The sequence below is a fragment of the Eublepharis macularius genome, chromosome 15 (assembly GCF_028583425.1).
Source record: "Eublepharis macularius isolate TG4126 chromosome 15, MPM_Emac_v1.0, whole genome shotgun sequence".
Taxonomy (NCBI): Eukaryota; Metazoa; Chordata; class Lepidosauria; order Squamata; family Eublepharidae; genus Eublepharis; species Eublepharis macularius.
This window is the reverse complement of record NC_072804.1, coordinates 52,145,178-52,173,033: the sequence shown is the minus strand read 5'-3', so window position 1 is coordinate 52,173,033 and position 27,856 is coordinate 52,145,178. Positions and strand designations below refer to the sequence as shown.

Sequence of the window (27,856 nt, the reverse complement as noted above, 5' to 3'; positions counted from 1 at the left end):
CAGTAAGGGTGCAGAAGTGCGATGCCAAATGTAATCCGTTTGATTACTGGCGAGAGGTAAGCACAGAGGTGGGAAATGCAAAGTAACAATGAGGTGGATAATGCTTATCTCCTAGCTCTAATCAAGCAGCTTACATTTCACATTGTATCTCTGCAGCCTGATTCCAGATGGGCTTTCTTGCTAACACCCCTCCCACCTTCTGACCTGGACAGATCTTCATTCTCTTTGTCTCTGCCAAAGCGAGATTTGACTCACCTTCTGATCTGGATAGAAGTAGTGATGGATCTTTATTCTCTTTGTCTCAGACAAAGTGAGGTTTGACTCACAAACGATTATACCCTGGAAACCTTTGTTGGCCTTTAGGGAGCTACTGGACTCGAATTTCATTCTGGCTACTACAGAGCAACACGGCTACCCACCGGAAAGTATCTTCTCTGGACCGTCAGGCTTCATTAGACGGACACACACAGAGAGCAACACTTTTTCCTTACGGCTCTACTGTTGTATCCGTTGGTGCATCTAGCACTTGGCAAAAGGTGGCCAAGATTTCGGGCTGTGCATCAGAAGTCGCTCAAGACCACCAAAGTCCCGAACAGAGAGGCAAAGATACTCACGCTGCCGCCCAGCACTCCTGTTCGGTCCCACATGAGAATCAGCTCGCTTGCCTGTCCGTTGCCAGAATTGTTGCGGTGCCCTTCGACTAGCACTGCATACTTATTGCCCCTCTCGGGGCTGGGGAAGAGGCGCTCGGCCCCCGGGCGCTGCAGCAACCACCGTTTGTTGTTGTTGTTGTCTTGTTGCACTGCCCAGCGGCCAACTTCCTCCTGAAGTGGAAGACAGGTGGGCTAGGCACAGCAGGCTTTGGGCTGCTTTACCCTGAGCAAACGCAAGGACAGGTTGGTGAACAGCCTTTAGCCTGGTCGCCTATGGCGAATTGAGAATCTTCTCTAGGTGACCAGGCAGGCACACTTTACAAAAATGTGATGACCTTTCCCCTTTAGGACACAAGTCACTGTGCAGGCTAGTCAATGTTTTTGGAGACTAAAATTGTAAATAGAACTTTTTGCATGGCTAAAATAGGGTGGGGGAATCCAACCAAGTTGGTTTCTTCTAGCTCTAAGAACCTTCCTCCATCTTAAGCAGCTCTTCCTCCAATAAAAGAGCCACTTAATCTGGAAGAAGTCGCTTTAGGTTGGAGGAAGCCTTCAGACTTGAGGTGAAAAGAAACGAATAAATAATAAGCTAATACATGGTGGTGGAGAGTGCCCTCAAGTCATAGACTACTTCTGGTGACCCCTGGTGGGGGTTTCAAGGCAAGAGACTAACGGAGGTGGTTTGCCATTGCCTGCCTCTGCAGTGCTAGTCTTCGTTGAAGGTTTCCCATCCGATTACTAACCAAGGTTGACCCTGCTTAGCTTCTGAGATCTGATAAGGTCAGGCTCACCTGGGCTATCCAGGTCAGGGCAAACTAATACATAAGTAACAAACAAACTTTGCTCAGTGGAGTGGTAGGATAGCAACAGAATCCACTCCAGTAGCTCCATGTCACAGCCTAACATTTGTGACATTGTCATTTCCCTAAAATGTCTGAGCAGATGAGGGGCCCTCTGAGACTTCCCCACTGCCCCAAACATTGCTGCCACTTCCCTTTCCCGCTGTCTGTTTCCAATCTTAGCCACATCGCAATGGCAAGAACCCCAACTTTATCTGCAGGTGCTCCCCACCGCCGTCGCCACTTACCAGCTCTGATGTGCCAGGGCTCCGGGCAAGCTTGGCAACCACAGAGAGGCGCTGGATGCGGGCCCAGACAGAGATGTCCTTGGCAGGAGCCGGGTCGTTCAACAGCGGGTGAATGAACCCCTTGTAGACTACCGAGACGCCCATTTCGGCAATGGGGTTCACAGAGACGTTAGCGCTGCGGACGATCCTGACCTACAGCAAGGGCACAGTTTGTCAGCACCAACTCCTTTCGAGCCGAGAGAGCAGCAAGAGAAAGGGGTGGGGGAACAAAGCGCAGGTAGTCAATAGCTGAGAGCAGAGACTTCTTCCTTTTGCTCCGACAAACCACATCCTGAAAGAGGGACTGGGTTGTCCCTTGACCCAGTCCGGCCTCAGTGGTGCAGAAGAGGCCTCCTTAGCTGGTCTCCCTGCAGCTTCCTCCACCACCTGTGCACAATTCTGGTCGCCACACCTCAAAGAAGAGATTATAGCACTGGGAAAGGTGCAGAAAAGGGCAACTAGAATGATTAAAGGGACGGAACGCTTCCCCTATGAAGAAAGGTTAAAGCGCTTCGGGCTCTTTAGCTTGGAGATAAGACGACTGAGGGGTGACATGATAGAGGTTTACAAGATTATGCATGGGATAGAGAAGTATTTTTCTCCCTTTCTCACAATACAAGAACTCGTGGGCGCTCGATGAAATTGCTGAGCAGTCAGGTTAGAACGGATAAAAGGAAGTCTTTCTTCACCCAAAGGGTGATTAACCCATGGAATTCACTGCCTCAGGAGGTGGTGGCAGCTTCAAGCATAGACAGCTTCAAGAGGGGACTGGATAAACATATGGAGCAGAGGTCCATCAGTGGCTATGAGCCACAAGGTATAGATGGAACACTCTGTCTAGGGCAATGATGCTCTGTATTCTTGGTGTTTTGGAGGGGCAATCAGTGGGAGGGCTTCTAGTGTCCCTTCCCCACTAGCAGACCTCCTGAGGACACCTGGTGCAGTGCTAGTGACTGATAACACTTGACACTGGTATGCCATAATATGCCAAGCAGTTCACAGATGACTCTGCATTTATCATCACTAGGGCTGGGTGCCCATAGGGGGGGGGACAGCAAAGATTCTAGGCAGAGGAATTCCATCACCCGCTGCAGCTGTGAAAATATGCACAGGCTCTTGTTAATGATGCAATAATTCATTCAGATTGTCACAAACAGAAGCTATGCTGAAGTCCCAGCCCCACCCTCCACTCCAGCTTCTGAGATTTTAGCAGGCTCTGCCCACCCACTTCCCAGCCATAAGGGGTAAAAAACGTGCTTTTAAAACAAACAATAGCTGAGATCGTCTGAGTTCTACATCCAAATATCATACTTCACGCTTTTTCTTACACTACACAACCACAGCATAAACACGATCCAGATTCTCACACATTTAACCAATCAGCTTGACATGGGGTTTCTCAAAAAAAAGCACTTCAGACCACACATCTGGAACGTCCCAGATTTTTACGGAGTCAACCCAGAGGCCTTGAGGCAGAAGGCCTCCTTGCCTGACAGGATACTCCAATTGCACACACGTGGCGCATAAGTGCCCAGTGCAAGGAGCATCAAGGAGCATACGGCTGTGGCAATTCTACCCCTTTACCTTATCGGGCTGGGAGTCGTTGCGTGGTTGATAGTAGGTGATAAAGTGAAGGCCGGGCAGAAAACTCTGGCGCTGGCACTGCGCCAAGGAAGTGACAAAAAAGGGTTGAGGCCCCCACCAGCCGAAAGTGTCTGAGATTTTCTCCACCAGGCACCTGTCCTGCTCTGGAAAAGGAAGAAGAGGAAAAGGGGGCATTTCAGGAACAAGGAGGGTCTTCAGATACGTTAATAATAACAACATTCGATTTATATACCGCCCTTCAGGACAACTTAACACCCACTCAGAGCGGTTTACAAAGTGTGTTATCATTATCCCCACAACAACAATCACCCTGTGACGTGGGTGGGGCTGAGAGAGCTCTAAGAGAGCTGTGACTGCCCCAAGGTCACCCAGCTGGCTTCAAGCGGAGGAGCGGGGAAGCAAACTGCCTCTCCAGATTAGAGTCCTGCTGCTCTTAAGTGACTGACCCAAGGTCATCCAGCTGACTTCAAGCGGAGGAGTGGGGAATCAAACCCGGCTCTCCAGATTAGAGTCCTGCCGCTCTTAACCACTACACCAAACTGGCTCAACATGGGGAACATGGGACCCATTCAGGCAAGAGGGCATCCCACACCCCCTTGATGCTCTAGCTGTAGAAGCCAGCTTCTAACGTGCCTAACTGGAGAAGATTTCATTTGCCTCAGAATGGCAAGGGTCAAGGCTGGGAGGGCTACCAGCTGGATTCACGTGACGCTTTCACCGAGACGGGCCTCTACTGAGAAAGAACATTTCCCACAGCCAGAAGACTTCACCTATTGAATTCCCTGGGACATTTGCAGGCACAGAAGCAGGTAATGCCAGCACTGCAAGTGGAAAGCAGAAGAGGTTCCAGTGAGCCTTTGATTCTCTAGCCTGCTCTGTTCAACTCCTTTGACTCCCTTTGGTCTCCAATTGAAACCTCCAGCTCCCATCCAGCAAGAGACCCTGGGTTGAAGGCCGCCACCCACACCAATCCCAGGAAGTGGGTTTGGGCACAGCCATTCCCCAGCCAGGCCCTGAGAGCTGGTTTAAAGTTGTCTCCCGGCTTGCTACATCCAAAGGGCCAGCACAAAGGAAGAAGGGACAGAGAGAGTTAGCAATACCATTACAAACATGAAAGGGTCTAGTTTGGCTCACTTACCTGAGAGAGGCATGCAGGACTCATTCTGCACACACCAGCCAAAGGGGCCTGGGGCACGGGGCAGAGAAGCGTTGGTGCTGCCAAAGGCCAGGCACGACTGGCAGTCAACCAAGAGGCGGGCCAACCCTAAGCAGCCGGTGTTGGGGCACTGGGGAAGGAGAAGATGCCCGTCAAGAAGCAGAATCGGAACACAAGACTTCTGGCTCTGGCTCAAGGAAGCCTATCGGAGAATCTTCGGATTCTCAGCTGTCCTGGCTCACACATCCTCTAAATACTCAGCGTCAGCAGACAGAGAAATGACTGGGGGGGAATCACTAGAAGCTAAAAACCAAGGAGGAAAGCAGGAATCTGCCCCTCCCCAAAGGAAGTGGTGAGGAGTGGTTAGTGCTTCAGCCAAGGATCAGGAGAGACCTACATTCAAAGCCCCACTCAAACTTGCTGAGCGACCCGAGAACAGTCATCTAAACTACCTCCACAGAGCTGTTGCGGGGATAACATAGAAAGGGGAGAGAATTACGTGAGCTCTTGGGGAAAAAGCAATGGGATAGAAACATATTTATCTACAATAGTTAAAGAGCCCACCGACATTTTAAACTGTCCTGTCCTTCCTTTTAAAGATCTTTCGTGTAAAGAAATGCTGCTTCAAAGAAAAGGTGCATTCTGCAACCTGCATACACCACGCACATTTGCATACAACGCCCTCTGCTGATGCTGTTTACTGCCCCCTAAACCATCCATCTTGCTCTCTTGAGCCACTCCTCAAGGAAGTTCAAACAGGCCATTTATTGGTTCAGGGGGTCTGATTGGGCCTGGTTCAAGAAGCCCCTGGCCAGGTTGCTGCATGACCTTCCTAGTACAAGATGCCCACCACCCATCTGTGGAAAGACACGCCCGTCCCATGCCACCTTGCCCCCCATGGAATCACTCACGACACTGTGAGGCTGGGTGCTCTGGCAAACGTTCCTACACCAGGCACATTCGGGGTCCTTGGCACATGTGCTTTCCTCCCTGTACATGGAACAGTAATCCAGGTGGTACTGGAGACAGAAGAGAAAGGGGGAGGGGGGAAAGGCCCAGTGATACATCGGCCTTGCAAATGGAAAAGCACCCAGCAGTCTGCCTTACAAACACCACATGTGGGGCAGGAATGGACGCTCTAGATCTGCCCGATAAAGCCATCGTTTCATTTCCCATGTATTATGAAGACACCCAGATGTTGTGATCAGCCAGCACAGCCCATGCTTTGCCTCCGTTTCGTCAGGTGGCAATGCACAGCGGGGCCTTTTCAGTAGTGGCACCAAGACTATGCACCACCACTCCGCTACCCTAGAAGGTTCATCTGGTCCCACCTAGGTCTAGTCAGGGTCCTTCTAAAGGCCACTGAGGTTTTTTTGTGTCTTCCTTGTGATCTTTGTTTATACTCATGTGATCTGACAGCTGTTGTAGGACAGTGGTTAAGTGGTTCGGCTGTGAATCAGCACTCTACTGGTTCGAATCCCACTACTGCCTTGGGGAAGCCACCCCTCTCAGCCCCAGCTCCCTAGCTGTATTGTGGGGATAATAATAACACTAACTTGTTCACTGCTCTGGGTGGGACACTAATCTGTCTAGAACAGCGGGATATAAGCACGTTGTTGTTATTTACACTATCAGGGCCCATAAGGAATGGCGGGGAGAAGAGGAATATGGAAATCCCCCCTGCCAGAAAATTACCACTCCAGGATTCTCTATTTCTTTATCAAACTCTTGGGTGCTTGAACAGGGTGGTATCTCCCCCTGCCTCTTTTAACAAATTCTCAGCTACTCTTGACATTCTAAGCCCCCTAAAACAAACTTATTCCTCATCCAGGCATTTTTGGTTAATTAACAAAATCATGTTTTTCCGCATGTTTTAGGGAGTCCCCTTGTCTGTGGATGGCTCTGTTGTGTGGTGTTTGTCTTCTGCACAGGGGCCAGCCAGATTACTACTAGCAGATATCACGAATCTGAGTCGTGCTCCCCCCCCCTTACAGTAGTAATGTTAATACTGTGAAAGCCACCATGGGGGGAACAATATTACATGACAATTGTTTACAAAATAAATACATAAATAATAACCTTGTCTTGCAAACACGACTACAAAAAGTAAAGAGTCCAGTAGCATCTTTAAGACTAACCAACTTTATAGTAGCATAAGCTTTTGAGAACCACAGCTCTCTTCATCAGATGCATCTGACGAAGAGAGCTGTGGTTCTTGAAAACTTATGCTACAGTAAAGTTGGTTAGTCCCCCACCCACCTCACAGGGTGATTATTGTTGTGGGGATAATAATGACATACTTTGTAAACCGCTCTGAGTGGGTGTTAAATTGTCCTGAAGGGCGGTATATAAATTGAATGTTGTTGTCATTGTTATAGTGTTAAAGGTGCTACTTGACTCTTTACTGTTTTGCAACTACAGACTAACACAGCTAACTCCTCTGGATCTACAAAAAGTAACAAACTTATAGGCTCACATGTACCAAAGTCGGGCTTTAAAACACTTTTGTTTGTATCTTTTATTTTATGGGTTTTTTTAAAAAGTGTATTGGCAAACCTAGCTGGAGTGCACTCTAGTTTTAGGGGGGTGGTAGGATCAGTGGGTGTTGCACCAAAAGTCCAGGTGGCTGGTCAGCTCTTATGCCCAGAAGCACAAATGGATGCCGGGAAGAGGGGAAGATGTGTCCTTACCATCAGAGATGGCACTTGGAAGACAAAGGTGGGCACCTTATAAGCCAACAAGTCACCCCGTGGCACCCCACTGTAGCCTCCAGCAACAAGCAACACGGTTCCGTTCATCACAGCAGCCATATGCGAGTACCGGCCGCGCGCCTGAGCTTGAACTTTTGCCTCACGCTCTGGTGGAAAGAGAGAAAGAACAGATTGAAGGTAACTAATTAGGTTGAAGATTGCCAGCCCCAGGCTTCAATAGAAGAGAGAAATGTTCTATAGCCAAGAGCATTCAACAGGTGCAGGTTTTCTCTTCCCTGTGATGGGAGAAGCTGTGCCTGCATAACTTCCCCCTTTCTTAAAATTCTTATAATAATAACAACATTCGATTTATATACCACCCTTCAGGACAACTTAATGCCCACTCAGAGTGGTTTACAAAGTATGTCATTATTATCCTCACAACAAAACACTCTGTGAGGTGGGTGGGGCTGAGAGAGCTCTGGAAGAGCTGTGACTGACCCAAGGTCACCCAGCTGGCTTCAAGCGGAGGGGTGGGGAATCAAACCTGGCTCTCCAGATTAGAGTCCCGTGCTCTTAACCACTACACCAAACTGGCTCTTAAAGAAACAAAAGTGGAACGGAGAGTGTGAATTCCCAGCACTACCGAGGCCCCTGCCATAAATCAGAGCGCTTTATCTACCCACGAAGTCTGTGCTTCCTGAAATCAGGTTTTCCTCACCCTGGGGAATCTGATGCGCGAGCTCATGGCTGGAGACCCACTGATGGCAGCCCAAGTGGTAGAAGAAGATTTCATCCTCGTAGCATTTCTCTTCGTGGTAATGGATGTGCACGTTCCCCCCTGGAGGAGAGGAGGGAAAAGAGCGGCATGAAGATCGTTCTGTAAAACACCCAGAAACTTCTAGGTGTTCATTCCCATCTTCCAGCCCCCGTTTTTTCTCCTAGGAAACAGAAATCTGGGAAGGCAAATATCGATAATAATTTACTGATATCTTGCTTATATGACAGTTGCCATCTTTCTTCACTGGCCCTGCTCTTGTGCATAATATATAATATAACCCTTATCAACAGCCCCATATGTTAAAATCAAAGGTTATCTTGACATGCAGATAAAGCAAAGGGAAATGCTTTATCTGGAAGGGAAGTGCACAACTGACTATCAATTACATGCACAGGAGCAGGGCCAGGGAAAAAAGGTGGCAACCTTACATTATATAACTTTGGAGGCAAAAATGGATTTTAAAAAATAGGCATTAGGGCGCAGCAAGAGGTTTTCCATTCTTTTTTTCACCACTCTAATGAAGCCAGAGGGCAAGAAAACACACTGGCACAATGCCACACTCACCATACACAACCATGTAGTTGCCAATGACGGTGGCAGAATGGAATGCCCGCTCTCGAGGACCCCGTTGTGAATCTTTGGTGTGCAATGTGCTCCAATAGCGCAGGTCCACGTGGAAGAGGTCGGCGGTGTTAACTCGGACACTGAATCTAATAGGGACACAGGAGCGGGGGAAGGGAGATTATTCCTCCCACGCCTAAATCACACTTCCACCATCCCTTGTTTCCCACGGCGCTCCCACTTTCTTTCTTACCGGGCGGTGGAAGGTCGGTGCCCGCCATAAACCAAGAGAGTGCGGGAGGCAGAGTGGAACACCATGGAATGGCCTGCAGCTGCAGGAGTCTTGCCACCCGAGGGCACCACCAGTTCCCACAGCCACGTCCTGAGGTGGAAGCGGTACATTTGGGAGGAGAAGACATCCACTGAGGTGCGCCCTGGGGGAAAGGAGGAAGAGAGGAGACTCAGCAGTCCAGGATACCTCCATGGCTTTCCCAGTTGCTGCCGTTCCAAGAACGTTTTAAAATGTTTTTTACAAAAAGTGTCCACTGAAGAGGCAACCTGAAGGGGGCCATGGAGCGAGAGGGGCATTTTTTCCCGTCCTGGGATCCCATTTTCCCCACCAAAAATCACTTTCTTAAAGATGCGTGCAATCAAAGCACAGAGTGATTTTTGGCAGGAAGAGCCCAGGGAGAGCAGGAAGGGTTATATTAGGGCTTAGTTCTCGTGGCCCTTTCCTACACGCTCAGGTAATGCCGTCAGCCACTTTGCGGTCAGGAAGCAATGTTCCTCGTGCCAGTTTGGCCAGGGATTCTGGAGGTGTTTTGCCATCTTCTGGGCATGGAGCAGGAGTTACTGGGCATGTGGGGGGAGTAGTTGTGAATTCCCTGCATTGTGCAGGGGGGTGGACTAGATGACCCTGGAGACCCCTTCCAACTCTATGATTCTACGATTCTATGAAAATCCTCCTTGCCAGGTGCCCAACTCCCCATTGGAATCGCAGCTTTGGCAGCTCCATTTTATATAGACAAATAAATCAGCCCTGATTGTGGGACTGTTCATAACTTGGTGTTCCACTTATTTAAACAGCTATTTCTTTTCTATAATTTTGTATGTGAAGCTTAGTAAGCAGAGCTGTGTTTGGATTCTGTGGGATGCCCAGTCTAAAAATAAAAGCCACAGTGCAGGAAACGCCTTCAGCTCATGAGGAAACACAGCTTCTGTACTGCCCAGCCGACAGGCTGTACTCCTCCATCCACAAGATGCCAGCTCTGGGCCCCGATCCCTGACCAGCCAACACTTTCACAAATGGGCTTCCAAGCCCAGCAAGCTGACCAGATTCATGCCAAGAAAGCTGATCTGCTTTATGCAATTTGAGCACAGAACTTGGAATGTTCGGAAGCTCCACCTCCGAGAAATTTCTGGCACGTGACCTAAGCTGCCTGAGCATTAGCAGGGCTCATTTTGAGGGGGAATGCGCAGGAACACAGTTCTGGCAGTTCCCCAAAGAGGTCACATGACAGGTGACCCTGCCCACCTGACTCTCAGCCATTTTGGGCCCGTTTCGGCCTGGATTGGGGCCGAAACTGCCCAGATTGGGCCTCTGATGGGTGGTGGATCACTCTCCCGCTCAGCAGCGGTCCGATCCTGAAAATTTTGGGCCCCTTTTCAGCCCTTTTGGGCCCAATTTTGGCCCTGAATGGCCAGGATTGGGTCCAAAACAGCCAGGATAGGTGATGTCAGGAGGTGTGGCAGATGTAAATCACTTATGCTAATAACACACTTCCGATGATGGCAAGGGGCGTGGCATATGTGAATGAGTTATGCTAATGAGTTCCTCCGCTCTTTTTCTACGAAATGACCCCTGAGCATTAGTAACTCCTATCCCCCAAGAAAGAGGGGGCTCTTTCTCGGGATACCCATTCCCCTTTTTCAGCATTCTTTTGGGGGGAAATGGTTACTTCCTCCACAGAGTAGTAGTAATAATAACAACAACATTCGATTTATATACCACCCTTCAGGACAACTTTATGCCCACTCAGAGCAGTTTACAAAGTATGTTATTATTATCCCCACGACAAAACACCCTGTGAGGTGGGTGGGGTTGAGAGAGCTCCAAGAAGCTGTGCCTGACCCAAGGTCACCCAGCTGGCTTCAAGCAGAGGAGTGGGGAATCAAATCCAGTTCTCCAGATTAGAGTCCCGCACTCTTAACCACTACACCAAACTGGTGCAACTGTGTCGTCTCCCACTGTTGGTTCTCATGTTTGGTCATAACTTGTCAACTGGTCCAAAAAGAGTGGCAGCTAGGTTATTCCTGGGGGCTGGATACAGAAATCGGACCATCGCAGCACTGAATATCTGCACTGGCTGCCCATCCAGGCACAATTCTCAGTGCTGACCCTTAGTTTTGAGGTTCTAAACAGTTTGGAGCGGGGGGTCTTGAAAGAGCGCCTCTTCCCATTGTGTCTAGCCACACAGTTAAGATCCTCTTCTTAAGCCCTGCTGTCTATTCCCCTTTCCAACCCCTGTACCTGTGGCTGGGAGGTAATTGGTAAAAAGAGACAGGAATTTTTCAGTGGTGGCACCTTGAGTTTGGAAGGCCCTCCTCTTGAGGTTAGGGTTGCCAACCTCCAGGTGGAGCCTAGACTTCTCCCAGAATTAATCCTGATTTCCAGAATACAGAGCAGTTCCTCTGGAGAAAAATGGCAGCTTTGAAGGGTGGACTCCAAGGCATTACCAGAGAGCCAGTTTGGTGTAGTGGTTATGAATGATAGGACTCTAATCTGGAGAACCAGGTTTGATTCCCCACTCCTCCACTTGAAGCCAGCTGGGTGACCTTGGGTCAGTCACAGCTCTTCCAGAGCTCTCTCAGCCCCACCCACCTCACAGGGTGTTTGTTGTTGTGGGGATAATAATGACATGCTTTGTAAACCGCTCTGAGTGGGTGTTAAGCTGCCCTGAAGGTGGTATATAAATCGAATGTTGTTGTTGTTATATCCCGTTGATGTCCCGCCCTTCCTCCCATCTCCAAATCTCCCAGCCTAGAACTGGCAACCGTACCTTGAGGCTCACCTGCCACCTACCTTATTGTCCTTTAAGAGCCCAACTAAGATATTTCTCCTTACCTGGGCATGTAATGAAAATACTCCATCTTTTTGACTTTTTTTAAATTTTGCCTCAGGCCCAATGGCTGTTTTATTGATCTCAAGTTAGGTCTCTGAATGTTGTTTTCATGGCTCAATAATTTTATGATAGCTGTTTTTAAGATTTTGTTTTGCATTTGTTTTTACTTTGTGAGTAGCCTCAAGCGGGCCTCTGGAGAGGCAGCAGATCTATTTTCCAAATAAATAAAAGCAGCTCTCCCACATTCCTCTCAAAGGAACCTGTCCACATCACCCCACAACTCACCTCCAAATACATACAGCCATTCGTCCACCACAGCAGAAGCGTGGCCAGCCAGTCCAGGAGGCAGAGAAGTCCAGGTGGTGTTAGTGGGCAGCAGCTCCTGCCAGCGCCCTTCCCGCGGCCGGTACATCCAGACATCGTTGGCTAGGGAGCCGCTGGCCAACTCACCCCCAAAAAGAACTAGGAAGCCCTCCCAAGCCACCGCAGTGTGAGAGTGACGCGCGGCCTGCAAAAACAGAGGCCAAAGGAAGAGAACAGATGTGTGGTGAGACAGAATAGGAAGCTAAACGAGTGACATTTACCAACATTATAGGGAATTATATCTAGAGGATCTCCCTTTGGAGTATTGTGAATCCAAAAAGGCTCTATACCAACTCTATAAGGACAAGCAGAAAAATTTCTTGCTCAAAAGCTGGGAACCCCTCCTTCAGGCCACAATTAGCAATGACTCAAGGAAATTCTGGTCCCTGATAGCCGACTCTATGGGAAGCTAAACGTCCCTCCTCTTCATGGATGTCTCATACTCTGAGATATCCATGTATATCATCACACATCTATACACCAACAGGGTGCAGAACATTTGGTGCTTTGGTTACACAGGCATGACCTGTTGGCACGTTACATTCTTAGGTGAACACTTACAACATTTCAAGTATGGGCCCATTGCGAAGTCAAATACACAATGGATCCCAGTGACTGTGGAAAGAGGACGCTTACCGGGGAGGGACTAAGCACTCGCCGATGCCAGACGTTCGTGGTGAAGTTATAGAAGACGAGATCTCCCAGGGCTGTGTTTAGATCCAGGCCTAGCAGGGAGGAAACAGAAATGCCATTCAGGGCTTTGGCCCACGCAAACCGCTGGGACAGGCCACTTTGCCCCATGGCCAACCCGTCAGGGCTGAAAGCAGTCCTTTAAACCTGTCGGCCTTTGAATCTGCCACTACACACCCAATTCCCGGTTGCCATATTCAATCAATCAATTCAATTCAATTACCTTTATTGGTATACAATAAAAAGGGAAAGAAGAAAACAGGTAGATAAATAAATAAATACGAAACAGAAAAATAAGGGATTCCCACTGGTCAGAACCCACATTAAGATCACACTAAGTAAAAATAAAAATGTACAATAAAAACTAAGTGTTATAAACTCGTGCTCTTAGCTTGCATACACGTGCTAGGAACTTGTCGGATAGCAAGAAATTAGTTTCATTAGCTACCGTGGTCTTTGCAGACAGCAGAAGGAGGTGGATCAGGTAGAAACGCAGAGAAGTTGCCATATTCTCTTATGTTCAGTGCTGGCTACCCAGGGAATGAAATGGTTCGACCCAGCAACAGCCACAATCATCTGTTTCGGTGGCTCATGCTTTTCAGATTTCAGGAACAAGAGCTTCTGTTTCTACACATGACCCTGGAGGGCTGTTCTCTTTTTCCACCCACTCTAGAACAGAACAGGGTGACGTCTGACCTCCAAAGATATACAGTCCTCCAGTAGACGATAGGAAGACGCCAGCAGCAGCTGTGCGGGGCCGGAAGCTGGGATCTCGGGCACTCACGTTGTACCATTTGCCGGCTCCTTGGTTCTCACTCAGCGCCAAATCGCAGGCCTGCCCCACAAAACCTGGCTCACATTGGCAGCGCCCCAAGTCCTGCGAGGGCAACAGAAAGAGAAAGTGGTTGACATAGCTGGAGCAAAGAGGCTTCCGGCTAAGTACTAAGAAGCCAGGGCAATCACCCAGCCAAGAAGCTTGTCTGTCGCTTTGGGGTCAGGAAGCAATTTCCCCCAGGCCAGTTTGGCTAGGGATCCTGACGGTGTTTTGCCATCTTCTGGGCATGGAGCAAGGGTCTTTGGAGGTGTGGGGAGGGGAGGCAGTTGTGAATTTCCTGCATTGTGCAAGGGGTTGGACTAGATGACCCTGGAGGTCCCTTCCAACCCTATGATTCTAAGAAAACTCGTGTTGTGCCCTTAAAATATGGTATAAAGGCCCAAAAAACTTCTGCGGCTTTCCCCCCACGTTGCACTCAGATTGCAAATGGAGATGCTTGACTCTTGGAAATCTCGAAGCAGCTCCAGCCACCACAGCCCTGGGCCAGCAAATTGGGCTCTGAGCCCAGATCCGACCCCAAGCATGCTGACAGGGGAGAGATATAGGGCCCTTCTCCCCAGTATAGATATTGCACACACCAACTCTGGGATAATTTTAGAACGCTGAATAAACTCCAGGATCAACTAGACGTTATACAAATTAATCGAAAAACAGGTATCATACAACTACATATGTGGTGGAGATATGAAGAGGTCAATGACTGTGTCTAGCAAAAAAAAACATTATGCAGAATCAGAGAAACTAGGTGCATTTGTTCCATCAGGACAATTATTCAGCTTGCAGAATTCCAGTTTTCCTTGGAGCAGAATTTAGGTTGTTTGGGTGTAGATTTTTAAATTTAGTGCAGAAGATGTGCAGCCCTGGAAGTATGGGGTGGAGGCTATGGGATTAAGACAACAGGAAGAAATAGGAAAGACAATAAGAATATATGGAGGAGAGGAGGTGAAGTGTGCTCCCTTAGCCACAGAGGCTCTTTATGGGACGAAAACACTGGGAGGGCCAGAGCAGAAAGTCTTACCTGGCTGCAAGTTCCATGGTTCTGACAATAGGTGGCACAGTCAGGTATGGAACAATCTGCACCTCCCCAATCTGGAAAGCAGGTGCAGTGCCCGTCATTGTCGCAGGTCCCGTGCCCCGAGCAGCCCATCGGGCACAGCGAGACACTGTAGGTGGCATTGAAGCCCAAAAGGTTGTAGTTGGCATCACTGAACAGATGTAACAGCATCTGCAAAGGGGGAAAAGGCATGAGTGTGCCAAGGGAAGCGCGCCAGGACAGCACCAACGATGCTACCAGGACTAGCCATAAGCTATGGCCCTGTTCCAAGCACGACTCAAAAAAACAAAGTTACGCCTCTATTTATTGATAGAGTCACTAACAATGAACCAGAGGAGTTAGCCGTGTTAGCCTGCCCAGTAGCACCTTTAAGACTAACCAACTTTATTGTAGCATAAGCTTTCAAGAGCCACACAACTCTCTTTGTCAGATGCATCTGAGGAAGAGAACTGTGGTTCTCAAAAGCTTATGCTACAGTAAAGTTGGTTAGTCTTTAAGGTACAACTGGACTATGGTTGTTGGGGGTTTTCCGGGCTGTATTGCCGTGGTCTTGGCATTGTAGTTCCTGACGTTTCGCCAGCAGCTGTGGCTGGCATCTTCAGAGGTGTAGCACAGCTGCTGGCGAAACGTCAGGAACTACAATGCCAAGACCACGGCAATACAGCCCGGAAAACCCCCAACAACCATCGTTCTCCGGCCGTGAAAGCCTTCGACAATACATACAACTGGACTCTTTACTATTTTGCTACTAACAATGAAAGTACAAAAAGAGTGAATTCAACTTGTTCTTGCTAAGATACGCAGCATAGGACAGGTTCAAGACCAAACCGCTCAGGGCAGCAAAAAAACCCCAAAGGAGTTATCAAAATGACCTTAAAAGAATTTAGCTTTCAGAAATATTTGTATCAAGCACATTCTATTCAATTTAATAAACAGTGTTGATAGGCTTTTAGATAGCATCTACCCCGTTTTGAATAGATTGCACCTGGCTGACGGGTTAGAAGCAGGATTTTGTTTCTTCTGTGATATAATTAGCTTTGGGCAATGAAGAAGAAAATGTAGCATACGTTGGTCGGAGGCTTTGTGCAATACAAGTTTTTATAGATACTGTCGCATTGTCTTTGGTCACTTTGATGGACACTTACTGGAAAGGGAGGTTTTCATCTCCATTCTGTCTGGATCTCTCTCAATTGAGAATCCCTTTCTCCATTTTGCACCGAACTTTAATGAACATTTGCATTAGATTTTGATACCTATGAGATCATGTTTGGCTGGATTTTAAAAAAAAAATCCATTAGTACATCTATGCCTTCCTCTGGGCATTGAGCAGGGGTCCCTGGGGGAGTGAGGGGGGGAAGTACCTGTGAACTTCCTGCTTTGTGCAGGAGGTTGGACTAGATGACTCTAGAGATCCCTTCCAGCTCTATGTTCTATGTTTTTAAATCAAATACAGAGCTGACCCTCTCTCTCTTAGGTTTTCCCCTTTTATTTACACTGTGATGTGATCACGTTCACAGTGGAGACTTAGCAGGAATTCCCAAGTTTATTACTTACCAAAGATGAAAAAAGCAAACCCAAAAAAGCAAACCCAAATCTGTGACATTGAGAGATCTCTGTCTTTTGGTGCTACACCTCTGAAGATGCCAGCCACAGCTGCTGGCGAAACGTCAGGAACTACAACGCCAAGACCATGGCCATACAGCCCAGAAAACCCACAACAACCAAACCCAAATAGATGCAAAGAAAGATGTATTTGCCTTTCCAGTAGATACGTGCCTCCATGGGAAATTCTCTCAATCATTAAAAATATGGAAATCATACTGTGATCTAATTCAGTATCCTCAACTTACTCCAGAGTAAGGAGTCTTGTTTGTTGTAGAAAACCAGTGACCTGTTCAAGGATGAATATAGAGAAGCAGTGCGCTCTCTCTCCACGCTTGGCTTAAGGTCTTTGCCAGAATCTCAGAGCAGATCTCATACAACTATGTAGCTGTTAATCAGACTGCTGCCTCTGGAGTAAACTGAAGGATGCCGAAATTAAATTAGAATATCGTTCTCATCAAATGTCAAGGGCTGCTCCACATCTAGCAAGAATAACATTCCAATGTCAATTCAGAATTCTCTGGTTTCCTCTGGAGGAAATGGACCGTTTTCTAGATCTGAGCTATTGATCACCCCCAGGTGAAGGCCAGTACCTTGCCAGAGGTAGCCTCGATGGTGGGGGGCAGAGTGCTTCCACTAAGACTGGCCAGCAAGGGGCTGCTGGGGGAATCTCCGTCGTAAATGAAGAGGTAGTCGTAGGTACATTCCGTATCCATGAACATGAAGGTCAAGAGGATGCGGTAGCTGCTGCTGGGAGCTGAGCAAGACAGAAAAGAGGGTCAGGCGCAGAGTTAGAAAGGGAGCCATTCAAAGAGGCTTGAACCTGTTTCCCACCACCCAAAGCCCCAAATCCTGTAAGTCCACAGTTTCCAATCAGGAGACACATAGTGTCCAGATCATGCGAAGTGATGGTATCGCTCTACTCCGCTCTGGTTAGACCCCCACCTAGAGTACTGTGTTCAGTTTGGGGCACCACAATTTCAGAAGGATATAGACAAGTTGGAAGATGTCCAGAGGAGGGCAACGGAGATGGTGAGGGCTCTGGAGACCAAGTCCTATGAGGAAAGGCTGCAGGAGCTCAGTATGTTTAGCCCGGAGAGGAGACGACTGAGAGGTGATATGATAACCATCTTCCAGTACTTGAAGGGCTGCCATATAGAGGATGGTGCGGAGTTGTTTTCTGCTGACCCAGAAGGTCAGACCAGAACCAACGGGTTGAAAATAAATTAAAAGAGTTTTCCGCTAAACATCAGGAAGAATTTCCTGACAGTTAGAGCAGTCCCTCAGTGGAACAGGCTTCCTCGGGAGGTGGTGGGCTCTCCTTCTTTGGGGGTTTTTAAGCAGAGGCTAGATGGCCACCTGACAGCAATGCTGATTCTGTGAACCTGGGCAGATCATGAGAGGGAGGGCAGGAAGGGTTACATCAGTGCTTAGTTCTCGCGGCCCCTTCTTACATGCCCAGGGTAAGGCCAATCGCCACCTTGGGGTCAGGAAGCAATTTTCCCCAGGCCAGTTTGGCTAAGGCTCCTGACAGTGTTTTGCCATCTTCTGGACATGGAACAAGGTCACTGGGTGTGTATGGGCAGTGAGGTAGTTGTGAATTTCCTGCATTGGGCAGAGGGTTGGACTAGATGACCCTGGGGATCCCTTCCAGCCCTATGATTCTATGGTTCTAAATGCAGGAGCTTCAGGTGACCACTTTTCGCAAAAAACAGACAGTGGTTCTGTGCCTCTAACAGCTGGGCAACAGGAAGAAATTCAACAGATGGCACGTTCTATTTCTGCAAAAAGCCACAACTGTGAATTTCTTTCCGTCATGCAGCAGTAAGCGCACGGAACGTCTTTCAGGAAACTGAGACAGCAATGCTCAGCACATGATTTTCCATTCCATGTCCCAGGAGCACGCAGACATGAACATGTTATAATCACGTACAGCGCGGAGGATATTCCAAATTGATTTTATAGTGGCCTGAAGAGAGAGAATCAAAAACATGCCTTATTGGCTCAGTCAAGGTGCCTCTAGCCTTTTGGAAGCGCATCAAGACGAAACACTGATGATGGGGTTACTCACTGCTTTGTTTGCTTCCCCCCTCCCCACTGCAGGATCTGGTATTCAAAGATATACAGCTTCTGTACATGGAGGTTCTGTTCTTGATTGTAAATATTTGTTAATATCTGTCATGAATTTTATCTCATCCTTTTAAAAAACCTATCAGATTCAGCAGTTACCATCACATTTTGCCCAGAGGGAATATCTCCTTCCACTATTAATTTGGGTTTCCTTCCTGCCCTCTCCCCGAAGTCTTAGTGATAACAGCAATTAGAGAAAAAAAATCAAAATATCTGGAAAGTGTTGTTGTTTTAAAGGCCAGTTATAAAGACCAGACTGCTTATTCCAAGAATACTATTTACTGGAATAAATATTCTACGTTACTTCCAGAAGACAGCCAATCTCATGTGTTGTGACCCTCTGAAAAAAGGGTCCCCAGGTGAGCAAGTTTTGCTGTGTGCGCACTGTACACAACCACAGCACACCCCTCAGAGTCAACCCATGTGGCTGGAGGTGCGGGCAAGAAAAAATGATGACCACAGAGGCGTAATAGAGTTTATAGACAAGCCCCAAGAGTTGCCATGTTTGTCTGTCTTGTGCTGTCTTAAAGATGACCATATTTTTATTCTAGAACAAATGTCCACAGACTAGATCCCGCTTCCTCAGATCCACGCATCTTCCTTAACACATCTGACTAAGTGGGCCCAAATCCACGAAAGCCGGCACTATGATAAAATCTATGAAGTGTTGCCAGGCCTTTATCTGTTTTTTATAGAGAACAAAAAGCAGATCCTGCTCTGAGTAGGTGCCTCGTTGCCTGAACCGCAGATCCCTGAAGGGAAGAGAATTTCCCAGCTCTTCCCGAAGGTCTCACCTTCCACCAACCACTCGCAGTTGCCGTTGACTGAGTAGTTGCCCGGCCCATCGGTCACGTAGCCAGACGCGTTGTGCAGCACTTGCCGTTCTCCCTTACAGTCTCCCCCGCTGGCTCGATGAATGCCGCACAGGCCTAGCAGCAGCGTCACCAGATGCCTCAAGAAGCCGGCCAAGAGGGGGTCCATGACGGTTCTCCGATCTCTAAGCGGAGCCAGACTGCCCGGTCAGCACCCTTCAGAAGATGGGTGGGCAAGCGTCACAGTCCATCCTGAAAGAACAAGTAAGAACTTGGGTTAGGGCAGGACTCTACAGTTCTACCTGGAATAAACAGGAAAATTGTTCAAGGTGTCGATCTCCTCTTCCCAGAACCTGAGTCCAGGTTTATCCCCAGGATCTATTTTGAATGCTAGAACTGGGTCTCTCTCTTTTTAATATGCCTGTCTGTGTGACTTGAGAATCAGGCAGGGGAGAGAAAGCTTGAATCAAACACGTCTTTCGAACAGCATTTTGGGAGAAGGGGAAAAACAAGGGCCCAAAGCATCAAAAGAAGAATATTTTTTTACGTTTACCCTTTCTCTTTGTTAGCTCAAGACATCTATACCAGTTACTGGTGACTCCTTTGATGGATTAATGGTGACACCTTTGAAATGCAATAGGTGAGGTTTCGAAACCACCATAAACCTCCTTAAGCTCACAGGTGTAAATGTAATATATACATGTGTTTTCTTCTATAACTGCCATTTGTCAGCTGCTTGTTTTTTTTTACTATACTACCACTGTTGTATTTATTTAAATATTTGTACCCCACCTTTCCTCTTGGCTCAAGGTGAGCTCAAACAGAGATGTCTACACCTGAGGAGGTTCAATGTTCACCACCCTCAGCCAGCACAGCAGGGCCCAAGCCTCGGGATGAGCCCCCCGTTCTTGTTAAAATCTAGTATCTTCGCCCCACTTCCAAACTCCCAGTGACTTAAAAAACAACCAGACACCCACCCAGTTGCATGTGAACAGTATCTAATCATGTCTTTGTAAAAAGAAAGAGAAACCCCTCTAACCCTTCACATGGTGGGAAAAACACCCCACAGGAAAAGAGAATCACAAGCCTGTCATAAGGGAAATGAGGTGATGGGGAGGGGATTTTTTCTGGGGGGGACGGCCCCTCTTATACAGGCTTTTTGAAGTACGCAAGAAACTAGGGTTGCCAGCTCCTGGATGGGAAATTCCTGGAGATTTGGGGGGGGTGATTCCTGAAGTGGGCAAGGTTTGGGGAGGGGAGGGACCTCAGCAGGGTACAATGCCCTACAGCCCACCCTCCAAAGCAGCCCTTTCCTCCCGGGGAACTGATCTCTGTGGCCTGAAGACCAGCTGCAATTCTGGGAGCTCTCCAGCCACCACCTGGATAGGGCTGCCAACTCTGGGCTTGGAAATTCCTGGAGATTTGGGGGTGGAACCTGGAGAAGGGAAGGACCTCAGTAGGGTATAATGCCCTGCAGCCCACCCTCCAAAGCAGCCCTTTCCTCCAGAAGAACTGATCTCTATGACCTGGAGATCAATTATAATTCTGGGAGATCTCCAGCTACCACCTCGATATAGGGATGCCAGCTCCAGCCTGGGAAATTCCTGGAGATTTGGAGGTGGAACTTGGGGGAAGCATGTTTTGGGGAAGGGCAGGGGCCTCAGCAAGGTATAATATCTTAAAACCTATCCTCCAAAGCTGCCCTTTTCTGTTGCCTGGAGATAAGTTGCAATTCCGGGAGATCCTCAGCCACCACCAAGTTCATGATGGTACTTAGCGAATGTCCTAACTATGGTTGTTGGGGGTTTTCCGGGCTGTATTGCCGTGGTCTTGGCATTGTAGTTCCTGACGTTTCGCCAGCAGCTGTGGCTGGCATCTTCAGAGGTGTAGCACCAAAAGAGCACTCTTTTGGTGCTACACCTCTGAAGATGCCAGCCACAGCTGCTGGCGAAACGTCAGGAACTACAATGCCAAGACCACGGCAATACAGCCCGGAAAACCCCCAACAACCATCGTTCTCCGGCCGTGAAAGCCTTCGACAATACAATGTCCTAACTGTTGCTTAGATTGTATCTCTATTGCACTATGTGATCTACCTTGGATCTCCGTGAGAAAGGCAGACTATGAATTAATAACAACAACAACAACAACCCTAACCTGGAGGCTGGCAACCCTAAGCAACCACAGCATGCAATCATTGCAGTAAATAAATGCACCGGCATTGAAAGGAGCCTGGGAAAGACCACCTGGGGAAGGGCGGGGGGATTCTATAGGGATCAGTTCTATACACTCGTGCCTATAGGAGAATCTATAAAGGGGGACACAAGAGGAATGCTATCTGGGACTGGGAAGGGGAAGGCGTGGGATATGCTATGGGGGAGAGGCGACCTTCCCTGGGGGGGGGACCGGGGGCCCCCCAGACCCACCTCCGCGGCCGGCGACGGCTCCGCTGCCCCCGCGGCCCATGGAGTAGCGCGGCCCGGGAGCCGGGAGAGGGGGGAGGAAGCGAGACGACGGCCCAGAGCGGCCGCGGGAGGAGCGGCGCATAGAGGAAGGAGGAGAGACGGGATCGGCCGATGGAGCCAGGGGGAGACGAGAAGAGAGGCTAGAGCGGAGGCGGGGTTGCCATGACACCCGGGGCCGGATTTTTTTCTCCTTCCCTGTGGGTGGAGGATGGATGGGGAAGAGGGGAAAGGCGCCCCTGAGCACGTGCAGAGTGCGCTTCCCTAGGTGGGAAGAGAAGCTGCTCGCTTCCTAAGAGCAGGTGAATGCCCTAATGCTGCTGCTGAGCTATAGATGCCATTCTTCTTGCGTAGTTTAAATAATAATAACGACAACAATCACAATCACAATAAAATTTATTACAAAATATGTGTCGGGGTATTGTGGGTACGTGGTTGGGTTGTGAATCAGCGGCACTAGGTTTCAATCCCCCTACTGCCATGAGCTCAGCAGGTGGGCTTAGGGCTCAGCCCCACCTCGCCAGCTATATTGTGAGGATAATAACACTGACTTTGTTCACGAGCAGTCTGCGTGGGCACTTAATTGTCTAGAAGAGTGGTATATAAGCGTTGTTGTTATTGAAACACAGAGCCAAGGAGAGCAACTGGGGAAGAATTAAGATGAAGGCTGTTAGGTGTAGCGTAGCCCTATTAGTTGTTGCGGCAAACATAAATATTGTGGCACATTTTCACACCACCAGTCGGTTTCCTAGACCAGAGGTCTCCTCATCAGAAGTGCACAAAAGTTTCTGCTACAATAAAAACTAAAATCTTTTGGGCACCACAAGCCTCTCGCTTATTTTTGGCTGCTGTGATTAACAACGCAATCCTAAACATAATCAAAAAGAGTCCAGTAGCACCTTTAAGACTAACCAATTTTATTATAGCATAAGCTTTCGAGAATCAAGTTCTCTTCGTCAGATGCCTGATCAAAACTGGGCAGATACAGAAGAGGAGGGGGAAAGAGAGAGAAAAAAGGGAGGGGGCATAAATCACAAGAAGGCAGAATGCAATTAGCATGGAGGCTATCAAAACATTCCTTTGCTTGGAAATGTAAACATTTCCTTTTGGTGTGCAGTCAGTTTGTAGCAGTGAAGGTATCCAATTCCTATGTAGTATAAGCCTTCGATGACCACAGCTCTCCCTGCCAGCTGCATCTGACAAAGAGAACTGTGGTCCCCGAAAGCCCACACCAGGCGTCACTGGGCTCCCCCAGATCACGCCTCTGTAAAGAGAATCTGTTACCTGTGGTAATGTGATAACCATTCATAGTCTCTATTCAGTCCCCGCTTGACTCCTCAGGCCCTATGCCACCAGCACACCCAGCTATTTACGGGACACCACTGACTTCCTCAGGAAAATACAATCCATTGACAACCTACCAGATGACACCATCCTAGCAACCATGGATGTGGAGGCCTTGTACACCAATATCCCACATGCAGATGGATTGCAAGCCATACGGAATATTATCCTGGACAAAACCACAGCAAACCTCGCCACTGAACTTTGTCACTTCGTGCTCACTCACAATTACTTCGAATTTGGCGACAACTTATATCTACAGGTTAATGGCACAGCCATGGGCACACGCATGGCACCACAATATGCTAACATATTCATGGCGGACTTAGAGCAACGCTTCCTCAGCTCCCATCCACTGGAACCACTACTATACTTAAGATTCCTGGATGACATCTTCATCATTTGGACCCATGGGAAGGAAGCCCTTGAGAGATTTCATCAGGACTTCAATAACTTTCACCCTACTATCAACTTAAGCCTGGACCACTCTACACAACAGGTACACTTCCTGGACACCACTGTACAACTACATAATGGACGAATAAATACCACCTTATACCGGAAACCAACAGACCGATACTCATATCTACATGCCTCCAGCTTCCACCCTAAACATACCACTCGGTCTATTGTCTACAGCCAAGCCTTACGTTACAACCGTATCTGCTCCAATGCTCTCGACCGAGACTCACACTTAAGAGATTTACAACAAGCATTTTTGGGACTACAGTACCCACCAAATGAAGTGAAGAAACAAATTAACAGGGCCAGACTAGTACCCAGAAACAGTCTGCTCCAGGACAAACCTAAAGGAACTAACAACAGAACACCACTGGTTGTCACCTATAGCTCCCAGCTCAAACCGATCCAACGTATCATCAGTGAGCTACAACCCATCCTGGAAAATGATACCTCTCTCTCAGAAGCCCTGGGTGGAAGACCTTTCCTTGCCTACAGACAGCCCCCCAATCTTAAACGACTTCTCACTTACAATCATGAATCGGCCAGCAGAGTCACCAGCACAGGTACCAAGCCCTGCAACAGACCCAGATGCCAGCTCTGCCCCTATATCTACCCAGGGAATACAATTACAGGACCCAATGGCATCAACTACACTGTCTCTGGCTCTTACAGCTGCTCATCCTCCAACCTGATATATGCCCTCATGTGCCAACAATGTCCCTCTGCTCTGTACATTGGACAAACCAGCCAACCTCTACGCAAAAGAATAAATGGACACAAATCTGACATTAGAAATGGAAACGTCCAGAAACCAGTGGGAGAACACTTCAATCTACCAGGACATTCCACCAAAGACTTAAAGGTCGCTGTGGTTCAACAGAAACCTTTCAAAAACAAAATCCAACGGGAGGCTGCTGAATTGGAATTCATATGCAAATTTGACTCTGTCAAGCGGGGACTGAATAGAGACTATGAATGGTTATCACATTACCACAGGTAACAGATTCTCTTTACAGAGGCGTGATCTGGGGGAGCCCAGTGACGCCTGGTGTGGGCTTTCGGGGACCACAGTTCTCTTTGTCAGATGCAGCTGGCAGGGAGAGCTGTGGTCATCGAAGGCTTATACTACATAGGAATTGGATACCTTCACTGCTACAAACTGACTGCACACCAAAAGGAAATGTTTACATTTCCAAGCAAAGGAATGTTTTGATAGCCTCCATGCTAATTGCATTCTGCCTTCTTGTGATTTATGCCCCCTCCCTTTTTTCTCTCTCTTTCCCCCTCCTCTTCTGTATCTGCCCAGTTTTGATCAGGCATCTGACGAAGAGAACTTGATTCTCGAAAGCTTATGCTATAATAAAATTGGTTAGTCTTAAAGGTGCTACTGGACTCTTTTTGATTTTGCTACTACAGACTAACACGGCTAACTCCTCTGGATCTATGACCTTGGAAAGCACCGCATTCAGCCGAATGGAGAGGAAATCCATCAACCTCATGAAGAAACTGGCACAGATACAAACAGACATCATCTTTCTTTCTAAATGCAAAAGACTGGACATTCTACCCAAGGGACTTCGTGTGAGGAATCCATTGAAATCCACTTACCACACAGACTACAGTGAGAAACTATGCAACACCTTATCCAGGAAACTCTTAATTCACCTCATTGGACTGATGTACAGCAAGCAACAATGGATCAAGCAAGAGGTCTCTGAACTAGACTCTTCCATGAAGTGCACCCCCTCTGCACAGACCGGTAACTGGGAGATGTTTGCCACAACCAGAGAAACTATTTATTGTAATCTATTCACTGAATTACAGAACAAGAAGGAGAAGAAATTCTCAAAACTCCTGCCTGCAACAGAGAGCAAAAACACTTGGGATCCAAACAACATCATCAATCTTTCCAGTTACAAGCTGAGCCCAGCAGAGGAATCAGTCCTCTCACGTGGACTATCCTTTTGCCCAGCCAGACCCACACAAACCATACAACTTTGTGGAGACCTGGAGGCCTATTTTAGACGCCTAAGACTGAAAGAATTCTTCAACTACTCTGCTGGACAAAATGACGAACAAAGCACTGAACAGACACCATCACAGCAGCCTCAGCAGCCCCCACCCCCCCAACCCAGCAATACACAACCATCGTTACAAAACTCCAGGAAAAAGAATTCCACATGGACACCACCTGAGGGCCGTAACTCCTCATTGGACTTTTACATTGAATGCTTCCGTAGACGGGCTCAGGCTGAGATAATTGACAAACAACAACACCTAAAGCAGAACCTCAGCCGTGGAGAAAGAGAGGCCATAAACAGCCTCCAAAATAATTCTGGCATCGTAATCAAGGAAGCTGACAAAGGCGGAGCAGTTGTCATCATGGATAAACAAAATTATATACAAGAAGCAGAAAGACAACTCTCCAACACAACATTCTATAAAATACTACCTTCTGACCCCACTGAACAATACAAAAGGGAACTCAATAAAATATTAAAAACACTCCCCATGGACATACAAGAATGCATCCATACAGACACACCCCAGGAACCACGACCAGGAAGATTCTACCTACTACCCAAAATCCACAAAGCGGGTAACCCAGGACGCCCAATTGTTGCAGGAAAATGCACCATCACAGTAGGAGTCTCGGGATACATGGACTCTATCCTCAGGCCCTATGCCACCAGCACACCCAGCTATTTACGGGACACCACTGACTTCCTCAGGAAAATACAATCCATTGACAACCTACCAGATGACACCATCCTAGCAACCATGGATGTGGAGGCCTTGTACACCAATATCCCACATGCAGATGGATTGCAAGCCATACGGAATATTATCCTGGACAAAACCACAGCAAACCTCGCCACTGAACTTTGTCACTTCGTGCTCACTCACAATTACTTCGAATTTGGCGACAACTTATATCTACAGGTTAATGGCACAGCCATGGGCACACGCATGGCACCACAATATGCTAACATATTCATGGCGGACTTAGAGCAACGCTTCCTCAGCTCCCATCCACTGGAACCACTACTATACTTAAGATTCCTGGATGACATCTTCATCATTTGGACCCATGGGAAGGAAGCCCTTGAGAGATTTCATCAGGACTTCAATAACTTTCACCCTACTATCAACTTAAGCCTGGACCACTCTACACAACAGGTACACTTCCTGGACACCACTGTACAACTACATAATGGACGAATAAATACCACCTTATACCGGAAACCAACAGACCGATACTCATATCTACATGCCTCCAGCTTCCACCCTAAACATACCACTCGGTCTATTGTCTACAGCCAAGCCTTACGTTACAACCGTATCTGCTCCAATGCTCTCGACCGAGACTCACACTTAAGAGATTTACAACAAGCATTTTTGGGACTACAGTACCCACCAAATGAAGTGAAGAAACAAATTAACAGGGCCAGACTAGTACCCAGAAACAGTCTGCTCCAGGACAAACCTAAAGGAACTAACAACAGAACACCACTGGTTGTCACCTATAGCTCCCAGCTCAAACCGATCCAACGTATCATCAGTGAGCTACAACCCATCCTGGAAAATGATACCTCTCTCTCAGAAGCCCTGGGTGGAAGACCTTTCCTTGCCTACAGACAGCCCCCCAATCTTAAACGACTTCTCACTTACAATCATGAATCGGCCAGCAGAGTCACCAGCACAGGTACCAAGCCCTGCAACAGACCCAGATGCCAGCTCTGCCCCTATATCTACCCAGGGAATACAATTACAGGACCCAATGGCATCAACTACACTGTCTCTGGCTCTTACAGCTGCTCATCCTCCAACCTGATATATGCCCTCATGTGCCAACAATGTCCCTCTGCTCTGTACATTGGACAAACCAGCCAACCTCTACGCAAAAGAATAAATGGACACAAATCTGACATTAGAAATGGAAACGTCCAGAAACCAGTGGGAGAACACTTCAATCTACCAGGACATTCCACCAAAGACTTAAAGGTCGCTGTGGTTCAACAGAAACCTTTCAAAAACAAAATCCAACGGGAGGCTGCTGAATTGGAATTCATATGCAAATTTGACTCTGTCAAGCGGGGACTGAATAGAGACTATGAATGGTTATCACATTGCCACAGGTAACAGATTCTCTTTACAGAGGCGTGATCTGGGGGAGCCCAGTGACGCCTGGTGTGGGCTTTCGGGGACCACAGTTCTCTTTGTCAGATGCAGCTGGCAGGGAGAGCTGTGGTCATCGAAGGCTTATACTACATAGGAATTGGATACCTTCACTGCTACAAACTGACTGCACACCAAAAGGAAATGTTTACATTTCCAAGCAAAGGAATGTTTTGATAGCCTCCATGCTAATTGCATTCTGCCTTCTTGTGATTTATGCCCCCTCCCT

General features: G+C 47.9%; 1 protein-coding gene across 2 annotated transcripts in view; it reads right to left on the bottom strand.

Moving 5' to 3' along the window:
• Window positions 1-21,671, bottom strand: part of MEGF8 (multiple EGF like domains 8) — a 54,217-nt gene extending 32,546 nt beyond the window's left edge. For both annotated transcript variants that reach the window (XM_054999226.1, XM_054999227.1), the window contains exons 1-16: window positions 21,607-21,671; window positions 19,163-19,432; window positions 16,832-16,995; window positions 14,601-14,807; window positions 13,444-13,624; window positions 12,694-12,782; window positions 11,980-12,202; window positions 8,826-9,006; window positions 8,576-8,721; window positions 7,952-8,071; window positions 7,231-7,397; window positions 5,452-5,559; window positions 4,523-4,670; window positions 3,364-3,527; window positions 1,741-1,932; window positions 615-824 (exon numbers count right to left, since the gene is read on the bottom strand). In XM_054999226.1, the coding sequence (XP_054855201.1) occupies window positions 615-824; window positions 1,741-1,932; window positions 3,364-3,527; window positions 4,523-4,670; window positions 5,452-5,559; window positions 7,231-7,397; window positions 7,952-8,071; window positions 8,576-8,721; window positions 8,826-9,006; window positions 11,980-12,202; window positions 12,694-12,782; window positions 13,444-13,624; window positions 14,601-14,807; window positions 16,832-16,995; window positions 19,163-19,349 (2,487 nt within the window). In that variant the 5' untranslated portion in view covers window positions 19,350-19,432; window positions 21,607-21,671. The remainder of the gene's footprint in view (window positions 1-614; window positions 825-1,740; window positions 1,933-3,363; window positions 3,528-4,522; window positions 4,671-5,451; window positions 5,560-7,230; window positions 7,398-7,951; window positions 8,072-8,575; window positions 8,722-8,825; window positions 9,007-11,979; window positions 12,203-12,693; window positions 12,783-13,443; window positions 13,625-14,600; window positions 14,808-16,831; window positions 16,996-19,162; window positions 19,433-21,606) is intronic.
• Window positions 21,672-27,856: the final 6,185 nt, after the last annotated feature.